Here is a 12,721-nt window from a genome sequence, read left to right on the forward strand (position 1 = left end):
CCTTTTATGCAGAGATCCTTGTCATTTTTTGAGAGCAATCTCAAATCCATAGTTTCATGTGAAGGTAATTTCCCAATGTTTCATTCAGGAAGGTCTTTATTCAAGGAAATCAATAATCTTCTATTTTTATCATCTTCATTCATCACAAAACCATCTACCTTTAGTCTGTCATCCTGCTGATATGATGGGAACCACAACCAGCTGTAACAATTCAGGGGAACCCACACTTAGCTGGAGACATTTCAGGAAGCCTGCAGGCTCCTGATATGTCATTCTCCAGCTACACGAAAACCCATTGGACCAGCTGAAAACAAATGGAGATCGAATTATCAGATCTTGGCCCTCCACAATGTCTGTTTCCTATACTGGCTATATTGCCAATGTCATTCGTCTATTGAACGAGATCCTTGTTATTTTTATGCAGAACAAAAATAATGTTGTCATGTCCAAAGGCTACATTTTCCCTTTTGCAAACACTCTTTTTCATCCCTTGCATTTTTTGAAAATCTTTTGTCTGCATTCTTTTGTGGTCTGAGGCTCCTGTATCTCTGCCAAACACTGATACATTCATCGCAGGCTTCAGCTGTGTTGCAGAACCTGAATAGACATTGAGGCTACATGGGCGACTTCAATTAAGCAGTTCTATAGAGCTGATATTTTTTGTTGAAAAACAGTGTCTTTTTGCAGGGCAAAACAAAGCAGCAATTCCAGGGATGCAAATCAGAACAAAATACTTAAAAAATAATAACTGCCAAGCCAACTAATTGTGAGGGCTCAGCAGAGAGTACAAAGACCCATTTAGCCAGTTGCTTCCTTCGTCTGCTCTACCGTTGTGAAATTCCAAGCATGTACATTACAGCAAAGATGCATGTGGCAAGGCAGAATCTCGGTGAGAAATTTCCAGATTCTAGCAGCTACATTACAGACTTTCTGAGACAATAAGATTTGTTTTCTTGGAGAAGTATAGCTATGAAAATATACAAAGGTCTTTTTATTCCTACGCACATGTACACAGCAGAGATTCTCACTGAAGTACAAGAATGCAATTTTTTTCTTTCATCCTGCTTGTAAGACACAAGTATATTGTATTTCACACAGGGCTTCAGAGCAGCATATGCCACATGCTGATGTGTTTTTCTCAACTATGTGAGACTAGAGCAAGTGCTCTTCCTTTTTTTTTCTTTAACTTTTGGAACTTTATTTACTTTTTCTCCCCATTTTTATTCATTTTTGGTAATTTCTGTTTGCTCAGAAGTAAAAGAGGAGCTTTTCTCTTTGAATTTCTGGGGAGAATTTCCTGCATGGCTTTCATTTTTGCTACGCTTTACTATATTAGGTCCAGTCACACACACACACCCTCCACCACCTTTTTTTCCTCTTCCCCTGGGTGCGGCAGCCCAGCAGAACTCTCTTTTTGTGTTCCAATCTGAGTCAAATTATCACAAATTACTCTGTCTGGCCTAGGCTATTTTTAGATCAGCCAGCAACTCTGGTTGTTTTGATTATTTCGACAACTGGCTTTGCTGCTTCTCTAAAGCCCCAAAAGCACAGCTCTCTCCACCTAGAAACTGCTTACCCAGGTATGGGGCTGTGTCGGGATGTGTCACTGGGCCTGCTAAGCTGCAGCTGCCAGTGGTGCTCAGGAGCACTACGTCAGCACCATGTATCTCCTGCAGCCCCGTTAAAGCTTGTAATAATTACTTGTAAGAAATGGAGATCTAGCTATCCACCCTCTGTCTCTGTGCCCTTAGAGTCCTTGCATACTACCAGATTTTGCTGTTGAGAGAAATGAAGAGGATGAGAATTTAGCATCCTGCACATTCCTGTGTATTACCCTACCTGCACTAGTTCTACAGGCATTTAAAGCCCACACCACCCAGAAAAAAACCCTCCAAGCTTGAATGCCTGTGGCATTTGCACACAGGCAGTGTACCTGCAGACAACATATCCTGAAGAGCTCTACCTTCTGGTAAGCAGCCTCCAGCTGGAGGTGTTATTGTGTGGCTTTTGCAAGAAAAGGATCAGAAATCTGATTCAAGTATTTCATACAATGCTGCTTTGCATTTTAATTTTGTTTAAACACTGGCAATTTTGATTTGTTTCCAGTGGTACGGCTTGGAAACTGTTTCCAGTAGTTTCCAGTAGTATGCTGGTTACTGCTGCCTGAATCTTGTATCCACTTCAGGATTGTATCAGTTTGACCTCTTCCTTTCTGGTGAAATCTATCCTCGGTCAGTCCAAGGCACTTCTCAAACACCTCTTTTAGCTCTGAAACTCAGTCCCTGTCCCAACTGCATTTCCTGCTGGCAGAGCCTGCTATATGGCCACGCTAGTGCTTCAGAGACTTCATCACGTTGTATAACCTAGGTATTGTGCTTTCCTTTGTACATAGGGCTTTCTCTGGGCACTTTTAAGTGTGTCTCAGCCATATAAAGAACATGGAGGACTGTTTTTATTACATTTGTTATCCATTTTTCCATGGTGTCCATAATTACCTCCTGTATAATTTTAGGCCCCCAACTGTTGCCGTGTTTCTGTCTGGAGCTTCATCTCTAGAAACCTTGCTCTGGCTGCATGATGCACAGCTGGCAAAACTTTCAATACAGTCTCAGTGAACTAAGCTAATTCTGTGAACTCGAACCAACTCTTGATGATTATCAACATTAAATAACCAGGATCCTTCCATATTCTGTTTCTTGATATTTTGGGGAATGTTTCCATAATCACAGGTAGAATGACTTTGTTCAGCATGTTTCTCGTAAACCTAAGATCTCTCCAAATGTATTTTTCAGTTTTATATGCTTGGAAGTTTAATTAAATTTTCCAGATTCTTCAAATTTGTATAATGTTCTATCATATATTTCTGATTTTTTTCCTTCCTTGGTAATTTTCATGATAGTAAGCTTCCCTTCATTCTCCCTCCTCTCCCCCCAGCAATAAACCACATAGTATTAAAAATAAATATTCAGGAAGCAGAAAATTGATGGTTCTTATCATGCTGTGGTTAGTGGTGTTTAGGAGCTGAATACAGGTGCTGCATTTGGGCTCCATTGCAAAGAAACAGAATACAAACAACACATCCCATTTGTTTCGTGTGGGAGATTTTTTGTCATGTAGGCACATACCATCAACTTTACTCGCCTCTGGTGTTGTTCCTCATACTTTTTGTGTTTGAACTTCTTTTTTGTGTATTTTGTTGTTGTTGCAGGTAAGGCTGCGTGGCACACCCCTGTAGAGTATCTGCAGCAGAAGCACCCCATTGGGGAAATACATATCCAGTTTAGATCAAGTACAAGGTGTTGATCTGGCGCTGGAATTTGTGAGGTGAGATCTTTTGGCTAACATGCAATCCATCCATGCAGAAGTCATCTGAAGCATGAGGCTTTTGAGAACACATACCTGTAGTGGCAGGTTTAACTTGTTTGTAATATAGTCCTACTGTACATTCAGTTTTATGCCTGGCTTTGTGTGCTTTTACAGCATAAAGCCTTACATCCTCCTAACGTATAACTATTATGCCCCTTGAACACTAAGCACTTAAAGAGGAAAACCAAAACAGAATAACTGTTAAGGAGCAATGATTGTAAAGTCAGGCACTGAAACACAAAGAAACACATGGCCGTTCATTTGTATTTATGTATTGTGATACATTTTTTTCTTCCTGCGTGGTACTTTTTTCAGCAGAGTAGATGGTGCTTAGTGAGTAAACACAGATATTGCTCAACATTAGGATTACTCAGTGCTTTGTTGTATCTTCCTGGCCTAATTTGTGGTCACATACTTTATTTAGCGTCCACTTTTCACCTGCTCTGAAGCTGAATTTTACTTCCTCACGTGCTTTCTTTCAGCGATGCCCAGTGTGGAGTCACCTGTAAAAACATTTATGACTTGGTTTTACAATCATATTACACAAAGAAGCGATGTTATTTCAATTCTAGTTATGGGCAAGTGAGGCCCAGGAAAGAAAAAAAAAAAAGGGCAAAAAACTACAGCTTGAGTTTAAAGCGTCCAACTTGGAGCACAGCCAGATTCTGCATATCACTTCTGTGCTGGAAGTGTGTACCTACTGGTTGCAAGTGCATCCATAAGATCACTTATCCGTGAGTAGTTTGAACACCAAGCCAAAACCTACACCCTGCAGGTCTCGAGTTAAGGCCGGCCATCAGCTGAAGGCCTTCCCTCGCCCAGGGAGCCCCCCAGGCTGCGGGCGGGCTGCATTTCTGCACCCCCCGGCCCTGCCGCCATGAAGCCCGCCCCTCAGCGAGCTGCCCCCGGGTCCCCAGCTGGCCACCCCCTCGCAGTCAGCGACCTTTTCGTCCTGTTAAACTTTTCTCTTTCCAAGGGGAGGGAGCGGTGGCGGTGCCCCCGGCGGCGGCCGCCAGGTACCTCCCCCCGCCGCCTCCTCCTCCCCCTTTGGCGGCGGTGCCAGGCGGCCGCGGGGCTTCCTGCTGACGGCGGCGAGCCGCGGATGGGCAGGAAGGGCAGCCGGCGCCTCCGCTGCCCTTCTCCTCCTCTTCTTCCTCCTCCTTTTCCTCCTCCTTCTCCTCGGCCGCCGGCTCCCCCCAGCAGCGCGGGGCAGGCCCGGCCGGGGCCGGGGCGGTGCTGAGGGGAAGGCGCCGGCCTCACCCGCCGCCCCTGGCCATGGCAGCCCCCGCTTGCTGAGCGCCGCCGCCCGCGGGCCCCTCGCCGATGGCCGAAGCCTGGAGGCTGGAGGAGGACGAGGAGGAGCTGCGGGAGCTGGGCAGGAGGCACCGCAGGGGTGCCCTGGGCTCGGCGGCAGGTGAGGGACCGGGGCCAGGGGCGCGGGGCGGCGAGGCTGCAGGTGCCCGCGTTGGCGTTGGCCCCGGGCGGGAGGGCGAGGGAGGGCGAAGGGCAGCGTGAGGAGGCCCGGTGCCACCCCTGGAGCCTCCCCGGCAGCGACAGAGGGTTTCAGCTCTTCCAGGCATGGTAACCCGCACGGTGTGGCCAAGCCACCAAAGGGCTTGGCTCCTCGCTGCTGGAGCCCTGGTGGCATGCGCCAATTCTGGAGCAGATCGTGCTGCAGGAGGCTCTGCTGGCCTGAGAGGCCACAGGACTAGGGATCGTGGGGTGGTGGCTACTGGGGTCATCATGGAGCCCATCCTAACTGGCGTGGGTATGTGGGGTGGAACAGCTGGCACTGAGGACCTGGTGACCCCACAGTGCGCCTTGACTTGTGACTAGCCCTAGCCTGGTCAATGGGACTGGGTTTCCCTGGGGGGCTGGATCACATGGGCAGCACTGCTGGAGCGTGTCATCCCGGTCAGTTTCACTGAAATTAATTCAGGGCAGGTGCATCTGTACAGCTGCCCAGCGTGAGCCGAAAGCGTGCTCTCAGATGGTGATCAGGAAGTACGCTCTGAAAGCCTGCTTCTCCAAGCTAATGCTGAGGCAGACACGCATTGTCCACCAGACACGTCCGGACGTTGGAGATACCTTACCAGGAAACAAAATACGTTACTGATTTTTCTAGTAAATGTCAAGGTGGATGGAACATCTAGGTATAAAAATTATATATAAAATTGCATATGATTGTTTCCGTGCAGGTAAGGACTGCAGGCCTTGGCAAACAGGAGGTGAGAGCTATTGTGTACAGGAAGGCATGGAGACAGGAGCTTGGGAACAAACAGGTTGATATGGCTTTATAGGTAGACTTGAAGGTTGTAGTAAGCTTTTGTTTGATACAAGGACATCCAGTGGATCTTGGTAGTAGTTGAAGTAGTTTCTTTAATTTGATTGTTGTTAATTGAAAAGCAATGCTTATATCACTTTCTCTATCTTCACAAAGTTGGTAAATGCAGCATTTTCCTCCTCTCTCACTGTAAAATTATTTCCAGAATCAACTGTTTTCTTAAAGACAGTTTCCAGGGAAAATATCAGCTACACTGCATATTTAAAATTGAATTCCAAATATTCTGGCAATTACTAATTATGGTAAAACCATAATGCCCTAATAACTTTTACAATTCATGTGGTTCTGTATCCATTTGAGCAACAGGAGTATTCTCTTGCAGATGAGAAAAACAGCAATTTGAGGGCTCCCACTGCAGAACAGAGTTTGCAACACACAGGCCCTGTGGCTTCCCACAACCCTGGTTATGTCAGTGCATTCCTGGGCAGGTGCAAGATTAGCAGGAGCCAGCGTGGCTTGGCACGTGTGCAGGATTTCGCCTCGTCGAGGGCAGGAGGCAAAACCAGTGTTGGTTCCTGTACCATTTCCTCAGTAGCCAAACATGTGAGCTGCTAGTTCTGGTATCTGGTTTTTAAAGCTGTTTCTTCTGGAGATATTTGCTGGTGGAGAACATCTATTTGGTTCTACAGTTTATGTATGTACTTATATAATCATTGCTTTCTTGTTGTGAAGCAGAATGTTTTATAAACTCTGGAAACAAACTCTGTTCCCAGAGTTTATCTTGGTTGAAATGCTACTAATCAGTAATAAAGGGCCCTTCTCTTCCTTTTATGAAACTTTTGTTATTGTGTCCTGACAATCCCCCTCCAAAATGGGCCTGGCACTGTTTACCTTAGGAGTGTAAAGTAGGTGTGGATGACTAGCATTCTGCTTTGGCTGTCTCTCCTTCCTTCCATCTGTTTGAAAGGCTGCACAGTGGAAAGCAGGGCACAAACACTCCCAGAGTGTTTTTTAAGGCATCCACGAAGCATATCATGTCAAGTGGATGAGTTTGCTGCCCTTCCTTTACTTGATAATTCCCTTATACATTAATATACAAGCCTGTTGAAAATAAGTGCATTTCGTTGCGTTACGTGCAGTTACAAAGACAAAATGGTAACATACCTAAGTGTTAAATAACTTACTGGGTATATTTTAAAGTTTAAAAAAAGCGTCTCAGCCAGCTGCCAATTTAAGCATTTCAGTTAGTTAACCTAATTGCAAATATGAGCAGATTAAATTTCTGGTCTGTTCAGCTTATATGTGGAAGTAAGGGCAGTTGCTCACCTTTGTCCTGCACGTACAAGACTTGCGTTTGCAAAGCGAGAGGTAGTTGAAAGGTGAAAGTTCAGAAATGCTTCTGACTTAATAAACATTCAGAGGCATAATTAGCTCCGTTTTATTGAGGAAAGAGAATGCAGGACGTCATTGAACGAAGAAGTAGCATTTTTCCTGGGAGCTAGTCCTGGTTGCGCTACCACAGATACAAGAGGATGAAGCAGGCTAAACTCATCTAACAGCTTGTTGCTGCTAGAGGGGTGATCCCTTCCTTGGATCTGCACTTCTGCTCTTCCTGTGTGTCAGCTGTGCTGCTCGTCCGACCTGCTGGTGAGCAAAGTCACTGAAGCTGTGGCTGTGTGGCAGCCTGGGCTGATCTCCCTGGTGGCTGCTTAGGGCCTCTCTTGGAGCTCTCGTGCTTACTAGGACCTGCACCAACCTGTTCTGGTGCACTGGCCCAGCAGGAAGCTATTTTTCTTGTTCTCTTTGGTGGATGCAATTCTGCTGATTCAGCTTGCTGGCATAGTTTTCTACGGGTTCTGATGGTGTTGAAGCTGGCATAAAAAAGAGAGTGGGAACATGCAGCCGGAGGGAGGTAAGGCACTATGCCAGCCAGGAGTTAGTTTGGTTTAGGTTGCTGTGAAACTGTAGGCTGAGCTGTTAAGAGGTCTACTTGCCTGTTGTTTTGGTGTCTTTTTTTTTTGTCTTTTTTTTTAGTGTCTAGATTTGGGTGTTTCTTTTTTTTGTGTGTGCGTGTGTCTGGTTTAATGAGCTGAAGAGGCCTGCTGAAGCAGTAGAAAAGTGCCAGAACTGATGTTAAAAGCAGGGAATGACAACTTGGAGATATGACCAGATGAGGTGGGAACAGAACTATCCTTGTCTGTGGCAGACATCTAAGATGGCTTAACTATTTTGTTTGACTGCCTGTTTACCCCACTGTATGCCATGCCAATGGGATGACTTTTCTCTGAATTCAGGAAAGCTTTTTGATTAGCTTGTTCTGGAAAACTGGGAGAAGGTAACAAGTAGAGCAATTTGAGAATCTTCTAAAGAAATTATTTTCCGTTTGAGAAAATGATGATTGATTTTTTATTTTTATTTATATAATTTCTTTAAGTGGTAAGGAGGAGAAGTAGGATTTATTCTTTAAAAATTGTGAAGAATAAAAATAACTACATAGGTTCATTCAAACTGAATCTCCTAGCCACCTGCTGTGGGAAAGGAAGCCAGTCTTTCAGGAAACCTTTTTTTTTTTTTTTTTTACTGCAATATATATAAGTAAAATAACATGATATATTTCATCTTAAAATAATGTGGTAGATTTTACCCTCATGTTGCATATGCCTGCCATACAGATTCTTACTCAGGGAAGTCACAGAGAACACTGGATTTTTATTGGATATTTTTCTTTTTTAATTTATGATTATAATCTTCTTGTTTAGCTCGTTTTTAATGAAGTAAATAATGAAAAAGAAAACAAAACAACCTAAAATCCTCTTTCCCATAGACTTGCATGCTTTATCCAGTGTAACTTTGGACCTTTATCTGGTGTACCTTCCTGTTTCGGTGAGCTTTTTATTTTATTAGTACAGACTCAAATAAAGAAACTTCATAGTGCGTGAGTGAGTATAGTAAATGTTAGTTGTGAAATGCATTGGTTAATTGTGTGTCTGAGCACAAAAGGCTTGCCGCATTAGGAGTGAGAGTCTCAGTATTCTGGTGTTATCTAAAGTGCACGCGCAATTTTAAACATGTTTAGTATCTATATTATTTCATTTTGAATTCTGGTCAGCGTTCCTAGAGGAAGAGTAGTCTGTTATGGATGTAGCATATGTTTCCGTACTTTAAATTAAAAAAAAAGAAAGCCAAATATAGAAGTCAGTAACAAAAATTGAGTTCATAATGAAGAGCTATTGTGATTTGTACTGTGTATTTAAAAGTATAGATGGTCATTAATACAAGGAAAGGCTTTGATTTAATTTAATATCGCTCTTTTTTATCATAAATGCTTGTCTGTGGCTTGTTCTTATGTAGTGGCTGTAAATTTTGCACACAACTTTTGCTATGCTGACTGAGACATCTCTGGTCATTTTTTTGTTTCTGCTTCTCTACAGTATTTCAAGTGTTTTCTGGAACTTTTTCAGCTCTAGTGGGCAATTTCAGATTATGGGTGGGATTATCTATTTCTGGTTGGTTGATTGACTGAATGCTTTGGTTTTTAGCCAAAACAAGATCTAGTTCACAGTTGGATCAATACTTTACAGTCCCACATCAAACTGGTGCTGACTTGTTTTGGAAGCTGAGAACAATGAGCTGTATCCAATCTAACAAATTAAGGTTAAATATTTCCCTGCTCAACATGCTGAGAAATTACTGGGGTACGTTTGTGTAGTGTGGCTGACAAAATTCAGTGAATGGTAATTTGCAGGCATCATGGACTTTTTTTCAGATAAGAATTTGATAAAAGAACGCTCAGCAGTTGTTCCCAAGTTAATGCAAAATATGTATTCAGTCTTGAGAAGAAAAGAATAAGGTGATGTGAGATTCTTCATGAAATTCAGCATTAGAGATGGATTAAGTGATGGTCTTCTTTAGGGGTCACTGGATCATAACACAAACAGCTTGACCATAGCAGCTCCCAGGGACTGCCTGTGACCCTGAGCAGAGACAAAATGTGATGAGGACAAAGGTGGCTCAAAGAGTTAGGTGCTGTGTGTGTTCCTATATCTTAACTAAACCTTACATTTAAGAAGCAGAAAGCTCTTCTTCTTATGGAACAGAAGTCAGCATTGTTCAAATGGAAACTTCATCATCTGCATGTCTCAGTCCTTCAGCTCTGATCTGGAAATTGTTCTGCCTGACTGTAGCAAAAGTAATCATTTATCATCTGTTATTGATAATGGTATATGTTAGCCATTATTCATCTGTTAGGAAGAAAGATAAACGTGACAAAACAGATCACTTGTATTGAATAAATGCATAAGGTATAGCTATGATCTGCCAGTCTGTCCGTGTGCAAACAAGAAGCACTCACAAAAAGTTTGAGGAAGAGAGTTTGGGGGTGTTGGTTATTTATTTAATCAGTCAGAGCACAAGTTCAGGTGTGGTAGGGTTAATTGCCAGCTGGACATCCCTTACCTGTTTCTCTTGGGATTTGGTCTCATGTTGTTGTAGTCTCAGTGCAGGCTCAAGGGCTACAGTCCTGATAATTATTTGAGACCCCACCACAGTAAAACACTTAAAATTTAAAGAGCACAAATAATGCAGTTCTTATTAAATAATCTCAAAGTAGTGCTAATATGTTATATCATGTCAGTATTATAAAATCACCTGGTTAGGCCTTTCCCATAACCCACCAAAATTATTGTATGTTTCCACTAAATTTCCTAGTCTTGGAATCTAGCTTGCTTGAGGTAAATATAAGAAGCTAACTAAAATTTTTGTGGAATATAATAATGTAGCCCGTATGTGGAAATTCATCATCCTTTCTTGAAATTAAAGTGTGCTGTCAGTGGCAAGAAAGAAACTTCTTGCAGTTACTTGGGAAAGAGCATAGACTGCACCACAAAGAATGTTGTGTCTTCTGAAGAAACAAGCTTTCTAAAAATAAAAGCAGCTCTAAGGAAAATAACTGAATAATTTGTGATAGCCAATAGGGAGTAGTCTTCTCCTAGCCAAGGAGACTGTGGAAGGACTAATAATAATAAAAGACTTAAGTGATGAAATAGATCTTCTTCGCTTAGGTTATAGCCAAAGCAAGGCACAAAAATGAATCATTGCATAAGGAGTGGTGAGATTATAGCCGAAGAGAACAACCCATTGAGTGATGATTGTCCAAAACCATGTTGTTAACTGGGTGTTGCAATCAATCGCTTCCTGTCAAGGTAACAAGTAATAAATCAGGGTTGTTGCATAAATAAAGGGGATGGACAGCAAAGGGCAGAGTGAGTCAGAACATCGCGGCAAGAACCTTGAGCAAGAAACCTGGGCTCTGCCCATGGCAGGGGGTTGGAACTTGGGACCCTTAAGGTCCCTTCCAACAAAAACCCTTCTGTGATTTGAAGTTTTTACCACAGTGGCTGTTGTTTTCAGATGAAACAAGTTTAGTATTTGTAAATAAAATTGTAAATAGTTACTTTTGACTGTGTAGCCTTGACTTAAAATCTGGAAACAACAGAGAGGTGGTATTAACCCTCTTAGTGTGAAAAGTTAATGTAGTTCTGAGCACGCAGTTTCAATAAGTATTTCATACAATATGTGCAGCATGAATTTTTATTTTGATAGTGCTTAAAGCCATTTGACATAAATATCTTCCGTTGATGCTTATCATTCCTAGTTAAATACAGTGCTTTGCATAGGGCATTGTATAATGTCCTTGCTCTGATGATTTTGTGGCTCAGAAGTGTGGCAGCCTTGGCTGGAAGTGAGCTCTGGGGCTCACCTAGTCCAGTCTCCAGCTTGAAGCAGGACTCTTGCCAAGACAAGATCCATCCACCAAGGCTTCCTCTAGTCATGTCATGAATAGTCTCCCAAAAGAGAAGGATTTACAGCCTCTGCATGCAGCCTGTTCCAGCCCTGCATTACCTCCGAGTGAAGGAATTTTTCCTCACTTTAAGCCTGAACCTCCCATGCCACAGTTGTGACCGATGCCCCTTGTTATATTGTCTGCTAATACCAGGAAGAGTTTGCATTTGTGATCTTTGTTACTCCCCTTCAGGCAGTTGTGTAGATAGCTTGTTTTAGATAGTTGTTTTGCCTCCTCTTTGCTCATCTAAAAAAGCCTGGACCCTTCAACCTTACCGTTGGGCAGTCCTGCCTCACATATTCAGTTTTTCAACTGGAGTAGAAGCATCAGCTGAATTTCTAGACAAGATTTTTACTCTTCCCTTGAAAAACAGCGTGCACGAAGTTACTGAAGCATTCCAACTGCAGACTTGAGGAGACCGTATATCATCTGTTGATCCATGCTTTATGCTTGGCAACCATCCTTCCCCTCAGTGAAAGACAAACTTAAGTTTTGGGGGAAAGCCTAGATCTAGTAGATGATGAGACAGAGCAGAAAAACTTCATTTTTTTCCTCCAATGCTTTATGAATTTTGAAAGACACAGACTTCTATGGATATCAATATTAAGTTAATCATCTGATGTAGTGTTGTGTTACACTAACTGCTTCAGATGTTGTAAATCAGCACTTCTGTATGGACTGGACATGTTATTCTAAAAACATCAATTTGACATTCTGACTTGAGAATTAAGGGTCTTTTAACAAGATTTAATGGAATTCCAAATAAGATGCTTTGAAGATGAACTTAACTGGTCTGTGAATTTTTTCAGTTATGACACAACAAATCTATACCTGCCATATCAATACCAGAGGAACATGGCTATAAGTAGCTGCATTTGAAGCCAACCTGAAGGGCTCAACAGAAGTCAAGCTGAAAATTTCACACTGTAATTAGAAGCTGAATGCAACAAATCTTACTGCTCATTTTCTTTCCTACTGCTTATTTTTATTTATTTATTTTTATTCTAAGCTTTTTAAGGGGGTGTTGCATTTATTTTGTATATGAATCACCACCTCAGTCAGCTTGTTGATGTATTTGTAGAAAATGTGATTGGATCAGAACGTGCAGAAGATCTTGAATGGGTGATATAGTCAGTCCTGTAACTAAAAGGATGTACTGCCTCAGACTTCCAGAGCCACGATACTGGCTTATCTATGCCCCATTGTGCAAACTGAAAAAACATGGGACA

General features: G+C 42.5%; 1 protein-coding gene across 5 annotated transcripts in view; it reads left to right on the forward strand.

Moving 5' to 3' along the window:
* The first annotated feature begins 4,431 nt into the window (after positions 1-4,431).
* Positions 4,432-12,721, forward strand: part of SH3D19 (SH3 domain containing 19) — an 83,484-nt gene continuing 75,194 nt past the window's right edge. For 3 of the 5 annotated variants that reach the window (XM_080589384.1, XM_080589385.1, XM_080589388.1), the window contains exon 1: positions 4,434-4,780. In XM_080589384.1, the coding sequence (XP_080445510.1) occupies positions 4,690-4,780 (91 nt within the window). In that variant the 5' untranslated portion in view covers positions 4,434-4,689. Of the gene's footprint in view, positions 4,781-12,721 lie in introns of all 5 variants that reach the window. The other 2 variants (XM_080589386.1, XM_080589387.1) reach the window with 2 other exon arrangements.

The sequence above is a fragment of the Anser brachyrhynchus genome (assembly GCF_964034855.1).
Source record: "Anser brachyrhynchus genome assembly, chromosome: 4".
NCBI lineage: Eukaryota > Metazoa > Chordata > Aves > Anseriformes > Anatidae > Anser > Anser brachyrhynchus.